The sequence below is a fragment of the Brachyistius frenatus genome, unplaced genomic scaffold, assembly GCF_029030835.1.
Source record: "Brachyistius frenatus isolate BFR_SWC_R1_liver_20210118 unplaced genomic scaffold, ASM2903083v1 Contig_24, whole genome shotgun sequence".
Lineage (NCBI taxonomy): Eukaryota > Metazoa > Chordata > Actinopteri > Embiotocidae > Brachyistius > Brachyistius frenatus.
This window is the reverse complement of record NW_027210623.1, coordinates 1,394,568-1,418,311: the sequence shown is the minus strand read 5'-3', so window position 1 is coordinate 1,418,311 and position 23,744 is coordinate 1,394,568. Positions and strand designations below refer to the sequence as shown.

The 23,744-nt window shown below is 41.8% G+C and overlaps 1 protein-coding gene across 1 annotated transcript; it reads right to left on the bottom strand.

Moving 5' to 3' along the window:
• Positions 1 to 641: 641 nt before the first annotated feature.
• On the bottom strand, positions 642 to 12,485 carry gas2b (growth arrest-specific 2b). The gene is made up of 8 exons (XM_069697669.1): positions 12,338 to 12,485; positions 10,833 to 10,942; positions 9,850 to 9,991; positions 7,389 to 7,452; positions 6,236 to 6,294; positions 5,736 to 5,839; positions 5,536 to 5,643; positions 642 to 871 (listed from the first exon to the last, which is right to left on the bottom strand). Exons 1-8 carry the CDS (start codon positions 12,483 to 12,485, stop codon positions 662 to 664), a joined length of 945 nt encoding a protein of 314 aa, XP_069553770.1. The 3' UTR covers positions 642 to 661.
• Positions 12,486 to 23,744: the final 11,259 nt, after the last annotated feature.

Genomic DNA, 23,744 nt, shown 5'->3' with positions numbered 1-23,744 from the left:
ATACATAAACATCACCAGATCTTTAGGACTGCTGCTGTTAAGGCACTTGGCATCCAAAATACAAAAACCTCGATCATAGCTTCATCATATCAAATTCAAACTACAGTACCATGATACATAAACACAAATGTGTAGGTTTAATACCTGCTCAACAAAAGTAGCTACAAATAGACTGAGATGACATTATTGCCTAAAGTATTCCATACAACTTGTTTTGATCAGGATGAGGATTATATGAAAGTAATGATAGAGGCTACACTTACAACTGGTGTGCCAACTAATGATTATATCTATTATAATTTCTTAAGACGATATATTCAGATTTTAGTCAACCAAAAGTCCAAAACCCAAAGAAGATGCTGTCGTATGCACCAAATAAAGCAGCAGATTCTCACTATAAAGCAGCTGGAAGCAGGAAATGTTGCATGAGAACTGATTGATTGTTAAAATCTTTGCCAGTTATTTGTTGCACACGTACAGTCATGTAACTTTACTGCCAGTCGTCCCCGTGGGTTGGATATCTCATGCACACTTCTGACAAGAAAAAAGAGGAATTTCCTGTTAAACTTTAAGTAAAAGGGATTTGAACTGTGTGATGAATCATTGGTCTGATGAAGTGAGTGTTCACACTGCTGCCGGGAGCCAGAAGCAGTCTGAGAGTTTACTTCTTGCCGCGGTAATGGGCGCCGACCACCATGTAACTGTCGGCTGATATGTTCAAGCTGGGTGGCTTTGCTTTGTCCCTGCACACCCTGACCTCAGATCTGCACACCAGCCCTCCTCCTCTGCAGGGGTCGTGTTTCTGCAGGTAACTCAGAAAGGTCTCCCATCCTCCGCCCACGCGCACCATCACATGGCGCTCATTCAGCATCTGCAAAGGTGACACGACACTGTACCGTCAGGGAGGGAATGCTGGGAAATAAAGGATGCATATATTGTCTGGCTGATTTATGGCCAGGATGTTTATGAATTCTCAATTATATAAAAAGCAGAGCCTCCCTCACTGCACACACACACACACACGCACACACACACGCACACACACACGCACACGCACGCACACACACACACACACACACACACACACACACACACACACACACACACACACACACACATGCACACCACTCTAATATTTACAACCTTCTTGTGCATGTCTAACTCTGCCCATGAAAGGCAAATGATCTCTCGAATAGCTTTTTCAAAATCTCATTAAACCAAATGAAACCACCTCATGGCACCAGCTGAGCACACATGCAGTACTAATGCACACATGAGCATGCATGCGCACACGCGGTGACACACCAAGACACATCCGGGCAGACCTGCAACACAATCTACCTAATAAGCACTATTTTAAATACAATGATGGCAGCATAGTCGCTCTGTCTGTTAATAGTAGTTTCAGTGAGCTCTGAATGAACACGTTTACAGACAGCCATCCTTACAGCTGAAAACCAACTGCTGCCATGGCAACTACATCCACAATATAAAGCCTTGAAAAAAATGGAAGGAGAAATTGAGATGAGTTCAACACAGACCCTCAACTCCCAGGAGACATTAACATTCCCAGGAGGCTTTGCAAAGCTATCCGTTCTTCTGTCAGCGCCCCCCCCCCCCCCCCTCTCACTTTATCGCCAATAAACCCTTCATTATGGAGCCATTATCAATGTGATAATACAAGCAGATCTACTCTTCTCGTGAGGGGAGGTGTGTGTCACATGTGTAGGATAGAAGGGAAAAAAAAAAAATCAATGGTAGGCAGGCGACACGGGCAGCTATGGAGGAAAGTCCAGACGTGGTCAATCTCAGCTGTCATCCTGCAGATTAAAATGTTGAGGTTGACAGGGGTCAAGTCTGACATCCTGAATGCACCACTTTCCTGTCAGACATGGAGGGAACATCAATCTGATACAAAAATGCAGTCGTCGTCCAAAGAATTACATATTTTACTAAATTATTCAAATGCAATATATGTTTTTCCCGGTAGGCATATTTACTCTCGTCTTCCCTCCTCGCTGTTCTGTAATGTTTAAATTAAGATGCTTAACTATTACAACAGTTATTAAAACTAGAGTTGTCTGATTGCATGACTAATGTTTTTCTGACTTCCTTAAATGAATTCATAATATTAATTGGCAAAAGTCTTTGTGATATACGCTTTTCTAGAGATACATTTGACTGTATGTCGTAGACCTGAGCACTGTTAGAGCACGTGCCGATCATACATACTATTAATCTGAGAAAAAAAACCAGAGTCAGCGTCTTTCCCTGTCGTGAAATACTCCACACTAGTGCTCTTTGTGAGGCAGACTCCTTTATTTCCGTCTCCACAACCCCCCCTCTCCCTCCCTCCAGGTCTGCGTCCAAAGTGTGCTACGTCTGCAGCCCATAAACTACCGTCTGGATTCCCTTGTGTCCCCCCCTGGCAGCTCCATTGATTCCCTCTCCCCTCTCCTGCTGAAAGATGCATGAGTGTACTCAGGGAAAGAGGAGTCATCCCACCACCTGCCAGTAGGAGGCAGGCTTCAGCCACATCCGCTGCTCTCTGACGCTCCTGTGCAGTGACACTCAGTACTTTAACGTTATAGTGAAGAGACTTAACTGAGGAGCGTTACAGGGTTCAACACGTGGGCAACTTGTTGCTGCTGCACTCAGGTCCCACGTGCACGAGCGACCTTTACCCCGATGAGACTTCCGGATTAAAAACGAGGTGTTCACACGTCACGTGTTTGTTGACGTTTACAGAAATGGCAGAGGCTGTAGAAATTATATTTTCGTTGGATGTTAAGCTGATATCTTGTATTTTTTTTATTATTATTATTATTATTTTAGTAATGTAGAGGTTTTTTTTGTTCATAACTTAAATAATGTGTCTCAGGTATATGTCGTGCGCCGCTACCCGCCTGCTAGTGTGCTAACTCGTTAGCCTCCATGCTGAGCAGCGGCGGTCTCACAACTGAACATCCTGAGAGACGCACACGGTGAGCACCCTCGGCTGCAACCACCCGTTGTATTTGAACGCAGCAAGGGTTAACGTTGCTCCAGCTCGTTAGTAACACGGACATTACTGGCATTTTAGCGTGCTAAGCTAAGCTCGGCTACAGCTGTGCCTGAGTAGAGCTGCTGCACACGTGCAGCTTCTTTGTTTTATTTATCAAACTGATTACGTCATTGAAATAAAAAAAAAAAAAAAGTCAGCTGAGATGAATCATTTTAGAAATGACAGATATTGAGAGAAAGTCTTTTTAGTCCTGCTTTTGGTGAATTATTTCTTTGCTTCCCCCTCCACTGTAAGGTCAGAGGTCACGGTCAGCTGCAGAACAAAGACCACAGAGCTTCTATTGAGTCAAATTCAGGCTCAAGGACTCTTGAGAAAGGAATATGATGAAGAGGTTTTCTGTTAAAATGTCAGCCTGAAGGTGAGAAAACAATTTATTTTTTTATCATGGTGGTTTTGCTCAGCCAGTCTTCATAACGTGATTACTTTTCAGGTTTATCTTTTATTTAGATAAACACAGAACTCATATGTATATTAGGAGGTGTTTTAATGTATTTTTCCTTCTCCCATCACAGTCAGACCGTGTCCCCGCTACAAAGGAGAAGGAGAGCCTAATTGGGCTCGGAGAAGAAAGAAAAGCCTTCGTCTTTTTCAACACCAGAGAATGGCAAAGCACTCCAGGGCCAGCATGATTGAATAGTCTCCTGGGGGAATAGGGTGGTGGTGGGGGGGGGGGCTAGAAGGTTTACATGTGAGGAGGGGCGGTCATGCTCAGCCGCTCATTAACAAGCTGTCTGATTAAACCCCTCGCTAATGACTCTGTCTCCGTAATCAATAGTATCTGCTCTTTAAAAAGGTCTGTACAGGGTGAATGCAGCGCTCTCCGAGGAGCAGCACACAGGCTATCATGGTATATGGTAATTGAGGCTTATGGCGTGTTTCCCTGCACACACGTGTGGTAATGGATGCCGTTGGGGTCGATGGGTTGCGTCGCTCTATTCAAACAGCTGAGGTGTGTTTGCTTGTTAGTGTCTGCAAGCCAGTTATTATTGCTAAAACTTGACAGCTGGATGCAGAGTTATGGTTAAAACCTCGTATCTGCACGGCTGCTCAGACGGTGAGCACAGAAGGTCGACGGTCTCCAGAAACACAAATCTTTCAAATATTGAAATTAAGATATCTTTTATGTGGTCTACATTTACATATTTGGACACGTATGCATTTGTAATCTGACCATAAACAAACAATGCTTTTGTTATCACGGTAGGTTTCTTTGACGTGTTGCCGGCAGGTCTGCTGTGCAGAAACAGCTGTTCTGTGACTCCAGGCGGAGCATTACTTTCTAAAAGGGCAGTAAAATGATGTCGTCTGTCAACCAGTCAAAATATAGCTGCATTGTAACAAATTACTGTTGACAGCAATGATTCCCAGTTTAGAGAGAGTCTAGAGACCAGCGCTGATACACATCTGACACTATCGATGATCAGCATCAATCACATGCTGTTGATCGGTTTTAAGAGGATTTCACAACCATTTTTAGCTCTATTGGTTTTTCTTTTTCCAATGGTATAGTATTTAAGAAATAGATTATTTTATATATAGAGATTAGAGGTACTTTGCTTATATTCAATACAGTGTGCACACTGAAGCTGTTATATTCTCTCTTTGTATAGACGGATGTATGTATAAAGCTGGTGAAGTAAAATCCAATTCTCGTATTCAACATCCTCCCCACATACATGGACTCCCGAGTGGGCTGCCATTTAAAGCGCTCACCAGGGTCATATCTTCGTAGAATCATCCTCAAAGAGACGTGTTTGTTTTTCCTCCAGGTTTGAACTCTTCGCTGAAGGTCTATGTACTGAATACAATCATTGTCAGGCCAGTCTTATCCCGACCATTGGTTGCCAAGCAACCATGCCTCCCCTTCCTTGAGCCTTCATACAGAGGCACACGGGTGAAGCATGACTCAGGGTGGCTGAAAGGCACCAACGCTTCCATCCCAAGTGGTTGCAAAACAGTCACTGACACACTGCACTTGTTGCTGACTCAACTGTTGATTAATAACCTGAGCGGCCGTCACGCCTCACGTCTTAAGGTGTTGTAGCATCTATGATGCATCTTCATTTGATGAGCCAATAGGCTTGGTTTATAATTTACATGTTATGGTACCACACATCCTCAATTCTCTTTCATTTGTCTTAGTTTACATGAGAGTAGCTTTAATTGGTTTATTTTGCTACTTTAATACCATGTAAAACAACAAATCAGAAGTATTATCATCCAACTAGTGGCATACAAACTAAGCTTGTCTTCCAGAAAACATTAATTTTTTTCCTCATCTGTTTATTATGTTTGATGTGAAACGTAATCACTGCCTGTATGATGTCGGCAGTGGAGGAGGTAAGGGTGGATGGTGGCTGTACAAAGTGCAGGACTTTGACAGGAGATTGTGTTTCACATGTGGTGTGTGGTTTATTTGTAGGGCATCAAATTCATGTTCCAGAAGGCACAGCTAGCAGGAGCATACTTACCCGTATATAGAGAACTTTATCCCCAACACGGTAGCAGCCTTTAGGTTGCTTCTCAACAAGGAATCTGGTGGGACAGCTGCAGGGTGGATTTTCAATAATGTTTCTCACCTGAAACGGAGGCAGAAAAGACAAAGATGCTCCCTCCTTTAACACGTGTGAGCTCAAATAAGATTCATTTTCACTGGAAATTAAATACATACAATGTCATCTAGAATGTTGTTGGTGCCAGTGCTCCTCCGGCTCGTGGATTTGGTGGATGAACAGGGAGTCGGGGCTGCAGGTGGCGAGGTGATGGTCGGTGTGGCTGGGGGAGTGTGGTTGTTTATTGTGGTAGGGCAGACTTTGGCAGTGGATACCAGGGTTTGGCCCAGGGAAGGCGTTGTCAGCGGCGTTGAAGCAGATGTGTTAGTGGTGCAGGATGAAGAGAACAAAGGTGTTTGTGTTGAGACTGTGGTTGTACAAGGGTTAGAGGCCGAGAGGGAAGACTGAGGAGGAGATAAACATGTGGGCATACGGCTTGTTGTGACTGATGGAAGATCAGAGGCAAGGCAGGCAGCGAGGGGTTCAGACAGACAGGTTGTGCTCGGAGTGAGGGGAGCAGGTGGAGGAGGAGGAGGAGGAGACAGGGATGATTGTGATGGTGAATACACGGATGTAGGAGGAAAAAAGGAGAGAGGGGAGGATGGAGATAAGCACCCACCCTCCTCCCTCTCTATCTCTCTCTCCAACTTCACTAGCCCTGGTGGCTCCACTCCGTACCTGAAAGTGAGGTTTAACAAAAACATATCAGCAATCACACGTTTTGTGTTTTTGCATGTTGTGTGTGTTTCTCTAATTCACGTCCATTTCTACATTTTTGTTGTCCTAAAACATTTGTTTTTTCATGTCTTGCTTGGCAAAGCCGTGACACTGTCACTAACACCGACACTGACTCTGATACCAGGTTGTACAAAATAGTGATTCCCAGCCAAGGGTTCTTGGACCCCAGGACAGACTTCTGCAGCTAAACCTAATGGATGAAGGATAATATTTTTGACTGAAATTTTATATATTTACCACATGAATTCTTGAGTTATGGCCAGAAACGTGTTCTGTAAGGTGGCGGTTACCTTTGACCGCCAAAATCAAATCAGTTCACTCTTGGGTCCAAGTGAACGATTGTGCCAAATTTGAAGAAATTCCCTCAAGGTGTTCCTAAGATAGCGTGGTCATGAGAATAGTAAAGACGGATGGGAGTGATGTGAGGTCACAGTGATCATGATCTTTCACCACCAAAATCTAGTCAGTTAATCCTTGAGGCCAAGTGACCATTTGTGCCAAGTTTAAAGAAATTCCCTCAAGGCGTTTTTAATTGCGTCCCTGAGACTTGGAGGGACAGACAGACAACTCGAAAACTTAATCTGGCCATAGTTATCATCAGTGCAGACATAATTATTGTAACGGGTGGCTAAAATTAATATAGATAAAAGTAATTGATCACCAGTCAAAATAAAAAGCAAAAAAAGCATAACCTAACTGACCTCAGCATTGATGGATCAATTGTATGAAAAAACATTGTAAACCCTTATATGTTTAACAGTGTTAAATAACATCCATTTCAAAATCATTTTTAATGAATACATCTGTAATGGATGGTGTCGGGAAGTGGTACTTCAGAATAGGTAGTAACGGTTTGAAACCACTGGAGAACAAACTCTTGCTTTCCTGTTTCATATTTCGTATATTCCAATGCTTTAGCATGTTGAAAAAATTCAATCCACAAAATATAGCACAGCAGTTTTCCCCTCACTGCAATTTAATTTAATTAAACATTAAACGTTAAGGAGCTGTACTCGTTGTTAATCTGTAGTTACCTGGCTGCAATCCGTCCCAGCTCCATCAGGCACAGGCACACCTCCCGCGGCTGTTTGTGGAGGACTTCACACAGCGCGAGCATGACGTACAAACAAAAAGGACACAGGGGCAGAAATGAAAAAAGTTACTCATCTTTAAGGAAAGATGTTTCCGGAGATAAACTTCTGTCAGAGCTGCTAGAGAGGGAGGACATTTCAGGGGGGTACTCTGTCTATTGTGCATCTCTATCTTTGAAGCTGAGCAGGAATTCCTGTGGGCTCTGAATGTGCAGCTGAGGACATGAGGGCATGAAAGCTTCATCAACAAGTCAGCAGCTCCTGCTTCCGCTCCACTATCTTTTCATCAAAAAGGGTTTGGGTCAGAAAAAGTTAGGTCTAATATGTTAAGAGGACATTTGGTTGAACATGAAAACATGTACAATAGCCCACATCATTTATGATTAAGCAGATTCTCTTCATTCATCTGTATTTGATATCCATCAGACCACAGTAAAGAAACAGAATATCATCTGTCCTTTCGTGTCACTGAGACAGTAAACTGCCTGTCACAGTACAGCACAGTACACTATAGTACAGTACAGTACACTACAGTACAGCACAATACAGTACAGAACAGTATAGTACAGTACCGTGTAGTATGGTATGGTACAGTACAGTATAGTACAGTACCGTGTAGTATGGTACAGTATAGTATGGTATGGTACAGTAAGTGTACTCTCCCCATCAGTCAATTAGTCAAGTGAAGTAGGTTACCTTGCCTGCAGCTGGGATTTGTTGTTGGTGGGGATTAACCTGCACTTTATCAGTCTCACACATCTGCTGCCTTGCAGAGACATGCCCAAGTAATAAGTGCATAAAGAAGAGTGGTTTTAATGATACATGTTAGCATTTTAACTGCAAGTTGTTTTCTCCTCAGACACACAAAGCATCGTACATACAGAAGGTGAATGAGAAACAACACGGGGAGTCTGAAAGCAGAAAAAAATATATAATCAATGTCTCACTCCCATTCAGTGTGGCTGTCATGACTCACAAATTAAGCTTTCAGTCAACTCAGAACTTGAGGAGGTAAAAAGACGGCACCTGGATGAAAAGGAGGTGTTCACCGCCGAGCTGAGTGTCATATAACGTGACCTGGAGGACCTCAACGGAGCACTAGAGAGAGAACAATGAGGGTCCAGACTGAGGCTGAGAAACAGGAGGCTGTGGAGATTGCAGAGGCTCTTTTCAAGAAACTGGAAGACCTGCCGAAGGTCTCAGGTGAGCCTTCAGATGAGCCCACATTTCAAAATACTAAAGAGGAGGAACTTTGTTTCGAGATCCAGGAACTACAGCGAATGCTGCAGGAAGAACGGAACCGGAGGGACGAGGCTGAGGCTGAAAACCTCCTGCACTTCACTATAATAGAGGACGTCAGGAAGAGTTGGACCAGCAGATCCAGAAAGAGAAGGAGCTGAGAGCAGAGGCAGAGAGGAAGAAACCAGAGGCCGATGAAATCAACGAGGCTCTCTTCCAAAGATCGGAGGAGGCCCGAACAATCACAGAGAAGCTGTCAGCTGAAAGCAAGACACTCGCTGACAAACTGAAGGTGGTGAAAGAGAAGCATGACGGTCTGGTTGGAGACATGGAGGAGCTCACCAAGATCCTCCACAAAGAAAAAGAGTTGAGGATCCAGGCGGAGGACTATGAAACGGAGGCCGTGAAGAACGTGGAGGATCTTCAAAAGAAAATAGAACAACAAAAAACAAGACTCTGCAGGACGAAGACTTTCTGCCTCATCAGAAGTAGATTCTCTCTTCCATCCAGAAGAAGTGGGAAGACAAGAGCCGCCCACTGACAACAGATCTGTCCTCTTGTTTAATCTTAAATGCAGGATTAAAAATGTTGTGTAAGAAATGTAACATGAAAAAAGTTGTGTTAAAGTGTTATGTGCCCAGTAGTAAAAATAATTACTAGAATTAACTAGAATTGTTTAATAATGGCCGGAAAAGTGATGTCACAGAAAAATGATGTCACGGGTCATAAGATGGACGGACGGACGGACGGGCAAACCGTAAACATGACGCCTCCAGTTATGCCTAACAGCAGGAACAGGTAACAAATACGATGCAAGTAAGTAGTATTTTTGACAAATAAGATGCATTATGTTGCGTCTATAACATGTATGCAGACTTAACCAGAGGGAAAAAAATATAAAATAGGGTGAAAAGATTGAGAAGCAATGGAAAGATTAAAGAGGAACTACAAGAGACATCATGTTCTCACACTACATGGACTACAGTCAAATACATAAATAGCTTGAAACAGTTCTAAAGTTAAAGTTCATGGACCGTAGTTTAATCCGTCTGCTAGTGCTGCATGACATCATTCATAGACTATAAAGTCTTCAGTGGTAAAAGTCATAGACAGTCAGAGCTTCTTGACTCAATAATGTAAGACACAATCTCCGGTCTGAACTCACCCAAATCCTCCGATTCAAAAAGGTAAGCCTCATCAACGCCAATCTTTCGACACCAGTAGAGGAAGTTGGCGGTGTTGTCTCGGGCGAAAAATGATCCAGAAGTTGCATCAGCTCGCCATTGGATCACTCTTCTTATGAAGGGCTGTGATTGTTTTCAACACACACACACACACACACACACACACACACACACACACACACACACACACACACACACACACACACACACACACACACACACACACACACACACACACACACACACACACACAGGTGGTGAGACTGCAGTGGAAAGATGCTCTCTTATTTCTGCAGTACCACATTAATGGATGAATGCTGGTTCATGTGTTGGTCGATGTTTCAGGGCAGGAGCCTCCGTGTAAAGAGAAACAATACAGATTCAAATTACAGCACTGTTTAAATATAAACAAACTGACATCCTCTTCAATGTTGTTTTTTTTGTGTGCACAGAGGACATATCAGCAACATGATCTTTTCAAAACACAACTGGAGTGAGGTGAGGCTTAGTAAAAGAAAACATGAACAGGCAAAGACAACTACTGAATGCACCACCTGATAACTGCCAACCTCAGACCTGACCTGGCTTTTACCTCTAATATTTCAATGACACCACTATCCTATAATTCAATTATTCTTGACAACTAGGTGGAAACAGGTATTTTTTTTTTAATAAACTCTTATAAACCGATTACGACAAAACTTGAATCAACTATTTTCAATATTTCAGCTTTATTATGACATATATAATGGGACAACAGAGTTTTAGTTTTTTCCTTTGGTGGATTTAAGTTAAGTTAGTTTGTGTTTTTGTAACATTAGCATTAATCCTCTCTTAATGCATGTGTGTGTGTGTGTGTGTGTGTGTGTGTGTGTGTGTGTGTGTGTGTGTGTGTGTGTGTGTGTGTGTGTGTGTGTGTGTGTGTGTGTGTGTGTGTGTGCGTGACTGTGTGTTGTTGCAGCACCTTGCTGTTGTTGGTGTAAATCATCTTCTCCTGGAGCAGCTGTGCCAGCTGACAGAGGAGAACGCCGTTATCCAACCTCTCCATCAGATTGTCTGCTGTGAGCGTCACACCTGAGGAGAACACACACACACACACACACACACACACACACACACACACACACACACACACACACACACACACACACACACACACACACACACACACACACACACACACACACACACACACACACACACACACACACACACACACACACACACACACACACACACACACACACACACACACACACACACACACACACACACACACACACACACACACCATGAATTACACATGGTAACGTAGAGCTATTACTCAAGATTGTCCAATTTGCCTTTTGACATTTTTTTTATGAAAAGATACAGAGATCAATTAGATTTTATGTTACTGATTATCACAAAGTTGTTCTAATTGTTGTTCCAAGAGGAACAGTGTCACTAGTTTTTAGTAAGCAGAAGCCTCCAAAGATGAGATGAACTTAAAATTATCTGATCAAATAGGTGAAAACAAAATGGCTCTTAACTAAACTGCAGCTCAGCAGAAAGGACCAAAGGTGAAACTACAGTAAATGTTTGATCTCGTGAAAACACTTTTTTATTTTCCAAATTTTCCTGAATTAATTCTTAAATTCATCTGTCAGCTTCCTTTAAATATCAATAAATATATGTAGTTGATGATAAGTCAAAAATGGGAAGGTAAAGTTTTGCAAACATGTGGCTTAGCTGAATATTTATGTAGCCTGATTCATTGTGTCTATTACAGCTGCAATCACTGAGGAGGAAAGAAAAACTCTGTTCTTAAATCTCTTGATTTATAGGTTTACAAAACACCAAACACAGCCACATTCTCCCTCTGAGAAAAGCTTTGACTTGTCAAGGAATGACAGTTAGTTTTAACACATTGTAATTAGTGCTAATGATATTACTTTTCCCTAAACAAATCACACTCGCTGGCCCACCAGACGTGTATTGTGTTGTATCAGTCAGCTCTTTTGAGTCACTAACCAGACATCTTCCAACAGGTTGTGTCATGTGCCGACCCTTTATGTTTTCTCTGACAATGCAGGAAAGTGGGACAAAACAGACACAGACACAGTTCTCTCCATGGAGAGGCATTTTAGGGATTTGGGATAATAAGTAGGTTAATGTGCCGTTGTTTTAAACATGACTGTAGCTTTTTTAACCTTTCCTTCAAATTAAAAGCCCCAATCCCGAACTCAGAGTTGTCCAGTCCTGTTCATTGGTGGATGACTGTGACAAACGACAACTTGAGGAGACTCTTGGATGGTATTAACATCATTTAAATAGGTTGAACTAAAGTTTTGAATTGACATCCTCTCTTATAATCCAACCAAAAATCTCTATTTTGTAAAAAACAAAAAGGAAAGAGTCTAGTTTTCAGTTTACAGATTTTGGCAATTAAGTCCACCAAGTTTTTGAACTACAGGGAAAGTGCCTCACCCATCATGGTGTTCAACCAGAAGGCCAGGTCTTCTTTCATGGGCAGTAGGCTGGCGTCATGGCGGTAAGGCAGCCACTGGCTGTACTCCTGCGGACTGGCGAGCCCCGGCCCAGAGGTTTTGTATTTCGGGGAGAGGAGACAGGTCATCCCCAACCCGGTCAGGTGTCTCGGGCTCAGAGGACTATCAAGGCTGGTGTCCATGGCTCCCCCTTCACCGTCCATACTTCAGCTCTGGTTGGTCTTTAACGGACCTCGGTGGGCCAAAAATAAATGTTTGTTTGTATTAATCAAACAGTTGTTTTTTCTGTAGGTTTAGAAAGATTTGGAAAAAGGGAAAAGGTCAGCTCTGTTCACCAGGTTGTTATACTTATATTTGCCAATGTTACTACTTTGATATATATATAAAACATATAAAACTGAATATCTTGCTTCAATAAGCAGGTTTAAAACTAAAAGCCAAGCCAACTTGACTCAGCTGCACTGTGTCATTCATTTGACTATTAACACAGCACAGGAAGGTAATTGATGTGTAAACCACTGAATTAATACAAGTGAAAGCAAAGGACAAATAAAATAAAATACAGGAAATTAAAATGGAATAACAATAAATTAGCAACAGGAGTAACATTTTGTACATTAAATCCTAACAGCATTGCAATGATTTCTTTTTTAAATGTCATGATGCTGCAAACATTTATGGAGATAGTAAGCCATATGACTATAAAGGATAGGTTCATGTTTTTTCAAGACATAACTCACATGCCCATATTTGAAAAAGCCCCTTTAATCATTCTTCATGTTCATCCTTTTGTTAAAGAGATCCCTTCCCCCCATGGAAGAAATGAGAAACGAGATGTACACTCTTCTTTTCATGCAAAATTGCACTTAAGTTGAGCTGTAACTAAGATGACACCTCAGCCATACAATATGAACAAAAGGAAGAATGAGTGACACAGACTTGAAAAAGGTGAATCTGTCCTTTAAGGAAACAGAAAATAAGTAAAACTCAATTTTTTTTCGGGTATTAAAGGATTATTTAGAGTGACTGTGCAAAAACAACAATACATGTTGAAACCTTTTGCACTTGGCTGCAACACCGGCTTTCACGCATGTTATTCCCGACCAAACAATACACACAATCATTAATCAAAGGGATTAAACTGACTGAGAGCAGGCAGCTTGTGTTTAATAAGATGTACAGCTGCAGCCCTGAGCCGGTCTCCTGGTGCTGCTGCATGGCTCATTTGTCCTGTTCCCAGAGCAGCCAGCATCGTAAAGCTCAGTCCCATGCAGAGACATGCTCTGACTGCCAGTAATGCTCGCTGCTAATCAACTGGAATAAAGACGACAACATACGCAGTGGGTCACTGGGTCTACTTAGTAACATACAGTAGAGACAGAGGCTCCGTCTGCACCAGACGACTGACTTTAAACTAAGGACTAAGCAAACATTTAGACTGAAGACAGTCTTACATCTTGCAACGGGCAGTGATAATGGGGGCTGATGTCTGATTTCTGTGAAGTCAAGTTTGAGTACCAAAAACAATTCATCTTAATGCTTCTCAGATACCAAAACACTGCACAGGGAGGAACGTGGTGGCAAGAATCATATCTTTAATGAAGTAAAGAGTTCCTATTACAAATTAAGCCATCGAGAATATGAGCCTGAATGCATTAGACAAGCCAACGTAATGCCTGGCCCCATGATGTTGCCCTGCGGTACAAGTTGTTCAACTTTTTGCCGTGCGACCCTGCAGCCTGCTTCCACTGCATCGCCAAACTGCCACACACACACACACACACACACACACACACACACACACACACACACACACACACACACACACACACACACACACACACACACACACACACACACACACACACACACACACACACACACACACACACACACACACACACACACGTATGAGAGGGCTGCCTTGGTTTCACGTAGGGCTACTGTTGGTCTGAATGTGGCCTTCTCTCCAGCCCTGCTAGCCTCTGTGAGGCTGTACTTTGGCACAGTTATAGTTTGACCTAAATGTTAACTTAAGAACCAGTGCTAACATGTTCATCTTTAGCAGGTACTGCACATTATTCGTTCAAGGGCGGCTGTGGCCCAGATAATTGTGGGACGGTTGCCACCTAACCAAATGGTTTATGGTTTGATCTTCAGTTGCTACTGTTCACATGCAAAGTGTCTTAGGGCAAGACATGAACCCCAAGTTGCTCTTGATGGCAGGCGAGCACCTCGCATGGCAGCTCTGCCGCCATTGGTGTGTGAGTGGGAAACAGTGTAAAGCACTTGGAGACTTCTAAGGTGATAAAGTACTACGTACTGTGGGTGCAGACTCTCTACCATTAAATCCAGGGGATATCAAAGTCATTAGGATTCATATCTGTACAAAATGTCATAGCCACCCATCCAAAAGATGTCGACATATAACCTGAACCAAATTGGTAAACCAATAGACTTACTGGGAGACAAAACATTGTCATCCTGCTAACATGACTGATATAAATCTCATCTCTAACACAGACTTTATCTTGAGAAGGCGTAAATGCACATCTGGAGGACAGATGTTTGCGACCCTGACTGGCATCACTGGCATTTTGAGCTCACGTGTACCTGCAGCTCAGTTTTGCAGATTAATAACTAGATAATTTTGTCGTTAGGTTGCCTTACATCAGCAAAAAGTTCCCTTGCACCAGGATTACAGAGGAGGTAGTGCGAAGGGCCACATACAGTATGTATGTCAGGGAATTCTGACCTCAGGTTGTGTGAGATAAGTGTGAGGATGTTGTAGAAAAAAGGTTCTGAAGGGACATAGTGAAAAGAGTCTTTTGTAAACATGTCATGCAGACGTGGGACAGAGACGAGGTGTATGTGGAGGGTACAGCCTGCCGAGTTTGAGGCTGGTTTACAGGTTGACCAGCAGGCATGAGAGCCTCTGTCTCTAACAAAACATCCAGGTGCAATATTCACACCTCTGCTACGGGATGGCTCTGCTGGGAAGGGAAAGCAAAGGTCACCCAGTGGCCCAGCTCTCAGACACTAGCAGCCTTTATATTCCTGCAGAGCGTCCATGTCTATAGACACACACACACTGGAACGCACACACTCACAGGCCTATGCATGTATCATAGCTTCTATCCCACCACATACACCTTGCACAACCTGTAATGCTTCCAAAGCAAGATTTTCTTCAGTGGTATGTCACAGCCTTTAATTGTGTTTTTGCTATAATAGCAAGCATCTTCACCGTCTAACCTTCTATTAGGGGGAAACAGCTCAAATTAAATACCAGCCTGTCTAAAAGACGTGAGTAAAATTATGGATCTGAGCTGAAGCTGTGCCTTAAATACCTGAACGTGTGCTGTATGTAAGATGACAGAGTGATTGATGATTTTGGGTGCATGTGCCCTTCAGCACAGCTCGAACATGGGTGTCTCCAGAGCATGAAACCAAAGCTTGTGTCTGGTAAACAACTAACTTCACAACTAGTTAACAAAATTCAGTCTCTTCGATGGTCGACACAGCTCTCGTGTTTACTTTGTAAAAAGGTAGAAGCAGGAAATCTGTCCCCAAAAGACTCATCTCTTCAGCTACACACTGAGTGTGTCATTGTTCCTCCAAACTAATTTCAGCACAGATTGATTTTGCTGTTGTTGTAACCTGTAGGCTGTTCAACGTCCACTCTCTGCATCAACTGTTAGGAAGAGCTATTCACAAAATATCAAGATTAATAACTTCAAGTGGATGTCCGGCAGCGCTGCTGGTAGCCGTCGCTCTCTCCATCGGCTTTGAGTCTGTCTCAGGTGTCAGTTGTTGGATTGTAACATCTTAAAAGAGGTCGTGTAAAGCTAGTGAATGAATAACAGGTACTGAATGGATAAAACTGCATAGTTGTGGTATAGGTTTCAGCTATAGCTGTGCTCTCACCCCCTGGCCTCCCTTCAGCTGCTAGACTAAATAAACTTCATATCAACACAGGATGGCAAGGTCTATCGCCTGCTGCTATATAGGCACCGTGAACAGTGGAGACCTACTGTATTCCAGCTTCAATAAAACCCAATAAAAATACAACTGTGGCACCAAGATTTAAAAGAATCTTCCATTGATTGACTGGAGGTAAATCAAATAAACCACCTCAGAACAGTGTGTTCATTGAGTGACATCTGACTCCATGACACCATGGATGTCATTACTCATTACATGAGTATGTCATTACTCATTTAAAAAAAAAAAATCACACTAAACACATATTTTCCTCTGATTACATTACACAATTACCTTTTGTTTTGTTTTTGATAATTTACTCATCACGGTAAGGCAAAAAGAATGAACAAGAGGGAAACATTTGTAAGTTAGAGATCAATTTTAGTAGATCAATTTTAATCCCAGTAAAATTCATTGGAAAACTTTATGTTAATCAGTTTTCTAATTAACTTGAAGTCAATTATTTTCAATGCTGAAACTCTTGTGTTATCCCTGTCATTAAGCAGAAGGATCATATTTCACATGACAAAGGTTTTACAAAACAAAACTTTAACGGTGAAATGATTATTTATTAAAAAAAAAAAATTGCCATCATCATGATCATCATAACCCCCTCAAACATCAGCAATTACGCTTTTCCTATTCAATAAATGTTAAAACGTAAAATATAACTTACGTACAAAACTGTAACAGTAGCTGCAGGTTTCTTCTGTCCTCTGTCATAAAACTTCCCTCACAGCGTCTCGGCCGTATTAGTCCGCACACATGCACTCATCGCTCTCAACCAGATGTTCACCGCCCTCAGCGCCGCCACATGTGAGTGCACAACATGGTGATGGGGGCCGTCACTTGTAAAACCAACTGCGCTGTACACGCCTGCAAAGTTTGTGGTGTCAACTTACAACCATTGAGGACAAGTTAGGCTATATTGGAAAAAAAAATAAGGAAAAAAAAAAAATCAAACACTTGTCAAGTATTTTCACACTTTTTTTTTTTTTTTTTTTTCATTTTTTTTTCAGAAAGACAGAAAGTTTTGGAAAACTTCTCAGCCAGTCCGATTCGAATAAACTCATTCACATTTGGCTGCAGAAGTTCAATTCTGTTTGCTGCCTTTGTCGACATCTAACGGGAAGACAATTTGGTCTTCATAGCAACACATAACGAAGTCCTGTACGTCCGGCTGTATTAAAATAACGTTTCTACCCTAAAAACAATGTACTTTGCTGTATTGCGTATTGTCTGTTTATAATATTGTAATGACTTCTGTTTTAAAAAAAAAAAAAAAAAAAACTGTCTGTGTTTGATTTGTTTTGAAATTTCAATAAAGAGGAACTTTTATAAGACTTTTGGTGACTTGTAGGAGCCCCCCCCCCAAAAAAACCCCGTCGTGGAATAACCAGGATGTACTTGTTATGCACCGTGTGAGCACTAGGTGTCGCTGTACTGATATCCAGAGCTCAGGTTATTTAGATGGAAGGTCACTCCTGTCAGGTGTTTAACCGGAAGAGCAAAGAGGGTTTGAGCGCCGTGGCGCTGACATTAGTTTGTCGTGCTGTGAGTTTTTTTTTTTTTTTTTTTTTTTGTGTCGGTGTATCGCTGGAAGCTGAACACACAACACCGTGGAAATATCAACAGGAGGATTATCACTCTGCACCCGGAGGAAGAGCCTGCAGATGGTTTTATCAGCATAAATCAGACACTGCAAGGTATGAAAGCATCACAGACCAAACACCTCTACACACGAGGAAGCGTTTCTAGTAAGATGTTACATAATTAGATTACAAAATATACTAAAGCTTACAGTCAGGCCGAATTAATGTACAGTTGGCCTACTATTCAAAATGTTTGTGATTTTAAAAGGGGGTACATCCGTAAAGAAAGCGGGGTGTCTATATTTGTACGCTCTACAATTACAAATATGCAGTTTGACATCATTTTCAGGCTATTATAACTATATCTGTGTAAATCTGTCAAAAAATAGGTGAAGCTTGTGTAAGTAATAAAAAGCAGCAAAAAAAAAAAAAAGAGAAAAGAATTAAGTTTAAAAACTTTTGTGAAAAACTTAGATTTTCACTATCAGTAATTGTCATCAGACATAATTCAGAGGTATTTAAAAAGAGTGATTCAGGAACTAGTGTGAAAAACCGTGGACAGCCCCGAGCCCTGTCTATCATCAATCAGCATAGAGCCCACCTGAATGTACACTCGGTTTGACGTTATGAGAACATTTAATATTCACTGCAGTCAGCTGTGATTTACACACTTGTGATTAGTTTTGGTAGTTGTGTTTTAAAATCAAAACATTTTAATCCTAATTCAAGTTATATTTTGGTGGGAGGTTTACACGGCCTGTAGTCGTACTCTTAATTTTAGGCTTGGTTGCCTACTTCTAAACATTTGTTAGAACAATAATCACATGTAATCAAATGTAATAAAGTTAAAGTATTTTAAGACGGTAGTTAAAATATTTGCAATTCTTATTTCATTTTTGATCTGTAAACTATGACACACACTATTGTTTGAGTATCTGTCAATCATTGAGCATTTAGGCATAATTAAAGCATCATTGTATTGACCTGCCATAGATGTTCATTTCAGGCTGATATTTAATGTAGGTTTTACTACGTTGTCTGATGATGTTTCGATATCATGGAGCATCCCTGCTTTGATATCTGGAAGTTAGAGTTAGATGGTTCAGATGTAGACGGCTGGTTGTAATGTACGATTCGTGCGTAGTTGGTTGCCTTTATTGTTCTGGTTTGTGCACATCTACACACCTTTTTAAAGGAGCTGCTAGAAAATCTGAAGTTCACCTTGTGACTGAGCTCTCTGATAATAACTGTTGTGGTGAACCTTTTGATCTGGTTCACCAGATAAATACAGAAAGGCTCTTTTATGTAGCAGCTCAGGACCACATCTCATCTGCTTTATCCGTTTAACCACCAACACCCTCCTCCGCCTGTCAGACCTCTTCTCAGACTGAAATGAAGCAAATATCTATTCTACCATTTATATACTTTAATTACTGCTACCAGGGTGGTGTTGGCATGAATTACACCTCCTGAAATAGGTTATGGTGTGTGTTTTTTAATTGAAGAAAGAAGCTTCAGGGCCTCAATCAATCAGGTTGGTGTTGGAGGCAGCTCTAAGCTGGGCGTGTGCTGTAGTCTCAGGTGTAGCTGCTGGTTCATTTGCAGTCTCTCCCGCGGGACGAGTCCCTGGTGTCGCTACGTCTATCAGACGCTCCCCTCTTCTTCCCTGATGCCCTCCTGCTCATGTGCACTGGTTACCGTTCGTCTGTACTATTGTGAATAGTAATGAGTGTATGTGTTGGTGCTTTACTAATGAAAAATAATTTGTTAAAGAAAGATAGAAACCAGTAGCAGTTTGAGTGAGCTGTTGATGGTTGAGAGGTTCCTGAGACAGAGTGAATCATGTCCTGTTCCTGTCGTTGAGGCTGAATGAGCCTCAGAGCAGGTATGGTATAGAGGAAGTACTGACGACGCCTTAAAGACCTGTTAAACCAATTTAAGAATGCCTCAGAAGCACCCACTGAGTTAATAAATAGTCCCTCAGCATCTGGAACGCAGCCTGCATTTTAAAATGAAGCCAGACAACACAGTGCTTTATTACCCAGGACACCTAACATTAAGGATAAGGCTGGTGTTATTTTATATCATTCATCGTCAGGGAACTATTTCTTGGCTGGCAGCTGATTCCAGGTGGAACAAAGAATGTTTTTTGGGAGTTAAGCTACTCAGCTGCTGGCTGTAGGGTGGTATCCATCTTATCACTGAATACGGAGCTCTGTCTGGCGCCGAGAAAATGATTGAATTAAAACAATGTCTCAGATACACGATGTGGATCAGCACACACACACATGACAGATGGCATCTTAGGTTGCCAAGACAACTGAACCCTAATCCTTCCCCCTCTTATCCCCACTGCAATCGTGGGGGGGGATAATTCAGCACAGCGCCATGTGCTGTGTACCACTCAAATTGGTCCCCTGGGTCAGGAGGACCTGAGGCCCATCAGATGGGGACACACTTATTAGAGACTCACAAGTGTTTTATCATTGTCAGATTAAAGCAGATCTCGTATTGAGGTGGAACGAGGTACCCTTCATGTAATTGAATATTTTTTGTGTGTGCTGCTGATAGCTAGTATTTTTCTATTTTTATTTTTACACAGTATATTAGCATTTCTTCATGTTGACTTTGTCCAACTGTCCAAAAAACCCAAGCCCACACTGTCGATGTTTTGTGTCAGCGGCTTACGTTTTAAAGCCGAGCGACCTCTAGCGGTCGTAGGAATAACGACAATCTGGTGTCCTGGGGAAGTGACGCAGTTCAGATGACGTCTATTTAATGTGGGTTTTTCCTTGTTAGGAGGAGGCAGGTTGGTTGGAAGATGAGATACAACAGCAGAGGTTTTCTTTTGTTGTTGTTGTTGTTTTTTTAAAAGCTTGTTTACTGTTGCCATGACAACTAAGGTTAAGAAAGCAGCAACTTTTAATGCCCAACTGGGTTCAAGTCATCATTTTAACCCAAACAATTATCTTTGTCGTACTGGAAGCAGGTTGTTTTTGTACCTGAACCTACACGGGGAGCTATTTCAGGAAACACTGCTGTGGGTTGTATGTGAGGGTAGGAACAAATGACGTATGCGGTCGTGGTCGGTGGAGGAGTTGTTGTTTAGGTGTTGTTGTCAGGTGTGAACATTAAGCTGATTCGTCTTTTTTCTTTTTCATATGGTTTCACCTGCTTTCTCTTGATGTATAGTTATATTGAAGAGGATTTCCATCAGTGTTTCTTGTGAAGGTTCAGGTTGCTCGTCATGTTGAACTACTCGGCCTGTGAAAACTGTTGTACAATGATGAGTTATGTCATCAGGGAGAAAGCTGGACCTGGAGACAACAAAGGGATTTATAAAAGTCCAAGAAGCATAGAATTATATTTGGGCATTTATCAGGCAGGGAGGCTGTAATCAAAAGATACTATACTGCATTATTGGATATTTAGGATCTAGTTTATTTTTTGAGCTTGACTCATAATCGTACTAACATTTATTGCTGCATCATTTTTAAACATTTCCTTTTTCAAATGTGTGTCTTTTGAGCTTTCCAGCTTTATGGAAGTGCAACGCAAAATTTAAAGCAATAGCTATTTTTGAATCAGCCTGATCATAATCAACCAGATTGCTGAGAAAATTAGAGACGTGGGGGGGCGATTTAGAAGTCTGTCTCCTAAAACTTCAAAAATTCCTGAGACCACGTTGGCTTTCACACCTGACCCCTCCAGCAGTCCTTCAAGACTCTCTGACTTGCATACAAGACTTTGATACTTGACTAAAATTCAGTGTAAAATGTGCACAAAGTTAATTTAAAAGAAGCAAATGGAGTTCTTTCAAATGAATCCAACATTATCATGTATTGTGCATTAATGTTAAACCATGTCCTAGCGTTGTCTTAACGGTGATCATTCCAAAGTATGAACCCTGTCTCACTGTCACAGCCTGTCGGTGGGTGTGTGCCTGTGAGACGTTCATATAAATGACTAATAAATAATGTGTCAGCCAGTCGTGCACATGACAAATGAATGCTGGTTACCTCGGCTCAGGCTGGCAGGCCAGGCGGTCAGTAGCTGCGGGGCAGACCTTTACTTAATTAAACTACCTGTCACACTGAGCTTCTTAATGTGAAGCTGGTTTGGGACCAGGGCGAGGAAGTTACTACTCTGATTCTGCAGCAGAACAAAAAGAAACCCAGATTTATTTACACAAATGTTTTTCACATTTTTGCGCTCCTCTATTTCAAACTAACCAATATGCTGTATCTTGATATATTAAAACGGTTTCTGTGGAGTGTCAACTAATGGACACCAGAGGGCAGCATAGCAGCTTAATCACAAACCCTTTATGCTAGACTACAAAAGGGAAAAGGGGAGCTATGTTTACTTATAATGGAGTGGCTGGCAGCCTTTGTGTAGTGATTTAATGGATCCTTATTTGAGTAAAAACAAAAACAAAATAGAAAAAAGTACACAAATATTCCACAAAACTGAGGAGGGCCCTTTATTTCTTTATAAAATAGCAAATGGACAGCTCCTTCATGGAAACTAGAAGGAACTACCTCTGCTTTTCAGTACCTGTATGCCGATGCAGCTCCATGGTTACCTGACAAAGGCTTCATTCACTTCAAAACCTTTACTCAGACATGGAGAGGGCTCGGCTCCACAGGCGACCGACCGACTGTCATTTGTCTCTGTCGCTGTGATTCCAATCACTGGGATTTTAACAAGATTACCAGGAGCGAGTGGAAGCAATGGAGTACCAGTGTAATGTAATTATCAAGTGATGGAGTGCCTGAAACGGCTGTATTATCACCGGAGAGTCGCTTAACCCCTGTCAACACGTGAAAGATCACACCTTCACTCACTCTGTGTGACGGTGAACAAAGGTTTATCACCAGACAGACGTATATGAGCATAAACAAGGACTTTATTATCATTTGTAAACAAAATCAAAGAATAGAGTCTGCCTTTGTCTTTGTGACATAATGAGTCTTGGTAGAATTAGGTATGAAAAATACTCTGTAAGCTCACTCGACTTCATGGTCTTCAAATGTCTCCTGACAACCACATTTCTCTCTTTTGGCACTTCCTTTTTACACATGTATCCCGGTTTCCATAGCAACTCATCTCAGTTTTAGAAACACGGACAAAAGACACTGGGGAAAAAAAATGGAGAAACAGGCAAGGACATACAGAAATAATACATGTAGCCTCACATTAATCAATGCAGCATGCACACGCACACTCGCACGCGCACACACACACACACACACACACACACACACACACACACACACAAGCAGAGACACACAAATATCAGTCACACCTTTTACCATCAAGAAAGAAAGAACAAAAACACAGGATTTATTGTTTGGTTTTGAAAAGGCTGACACCAAAATACTGTGACTATTCTGGGATATTGACAAATAGGGATTCAGAGCACATTGTCATTTAATTAATTTTATTTGTTGAGGCACAGAGGGATGTAATATCAGCGTCACTGAGACATTTGTTCGTCATAATGACATCACTCCAGCCTGAAAGCGCCTGGATAAAGATGCTTCTATTGGCTTTCAAACAAAGACTGCGTCATGTCACTTGTTCAACTCTCTCTGCTAATTTATTTAAATGCCCCTAAGCTGAATCTCTAATGAAGGACTTTTAACAACTCACTTCTTTGCTTCCTTTTCCCTTAAACTTCACTCTTTCACATTATTTGTGATGTCATGGTGCCATTTGGGGCCCAAATCTGTGATCTCCAGTCCTGTACACGAACCAAATATGAACCTGCAAGATCGCTTTTATTTTGAGTGTTTGCCTTCAGTTATT

Bases quoted from the DNA above. Each gene is read 5' to 3' on its own strand.
- gas2b (XM_069697669.1), bottom strand. From the start codon at position 12,485: ATGACCTGTCTCCTCTCCCCGAAATACAAAACCTCTGGGCCGGGGCTC. The intron at 9,992-10,832 runs GTGCTGCAACAA...AAACAATCACAG, and splicing joins TTTACACCAACAACAGCAAG to CCCTTCATAAGAAGAGTGAT. The intron at 7,453-9,849 runs GTGAGTTCAGAC...CGCTGTGTGAAG, and splicing joins TTTTGAATCGGAGGATTTGG to TCCTCCACAAACAGCCGCGG.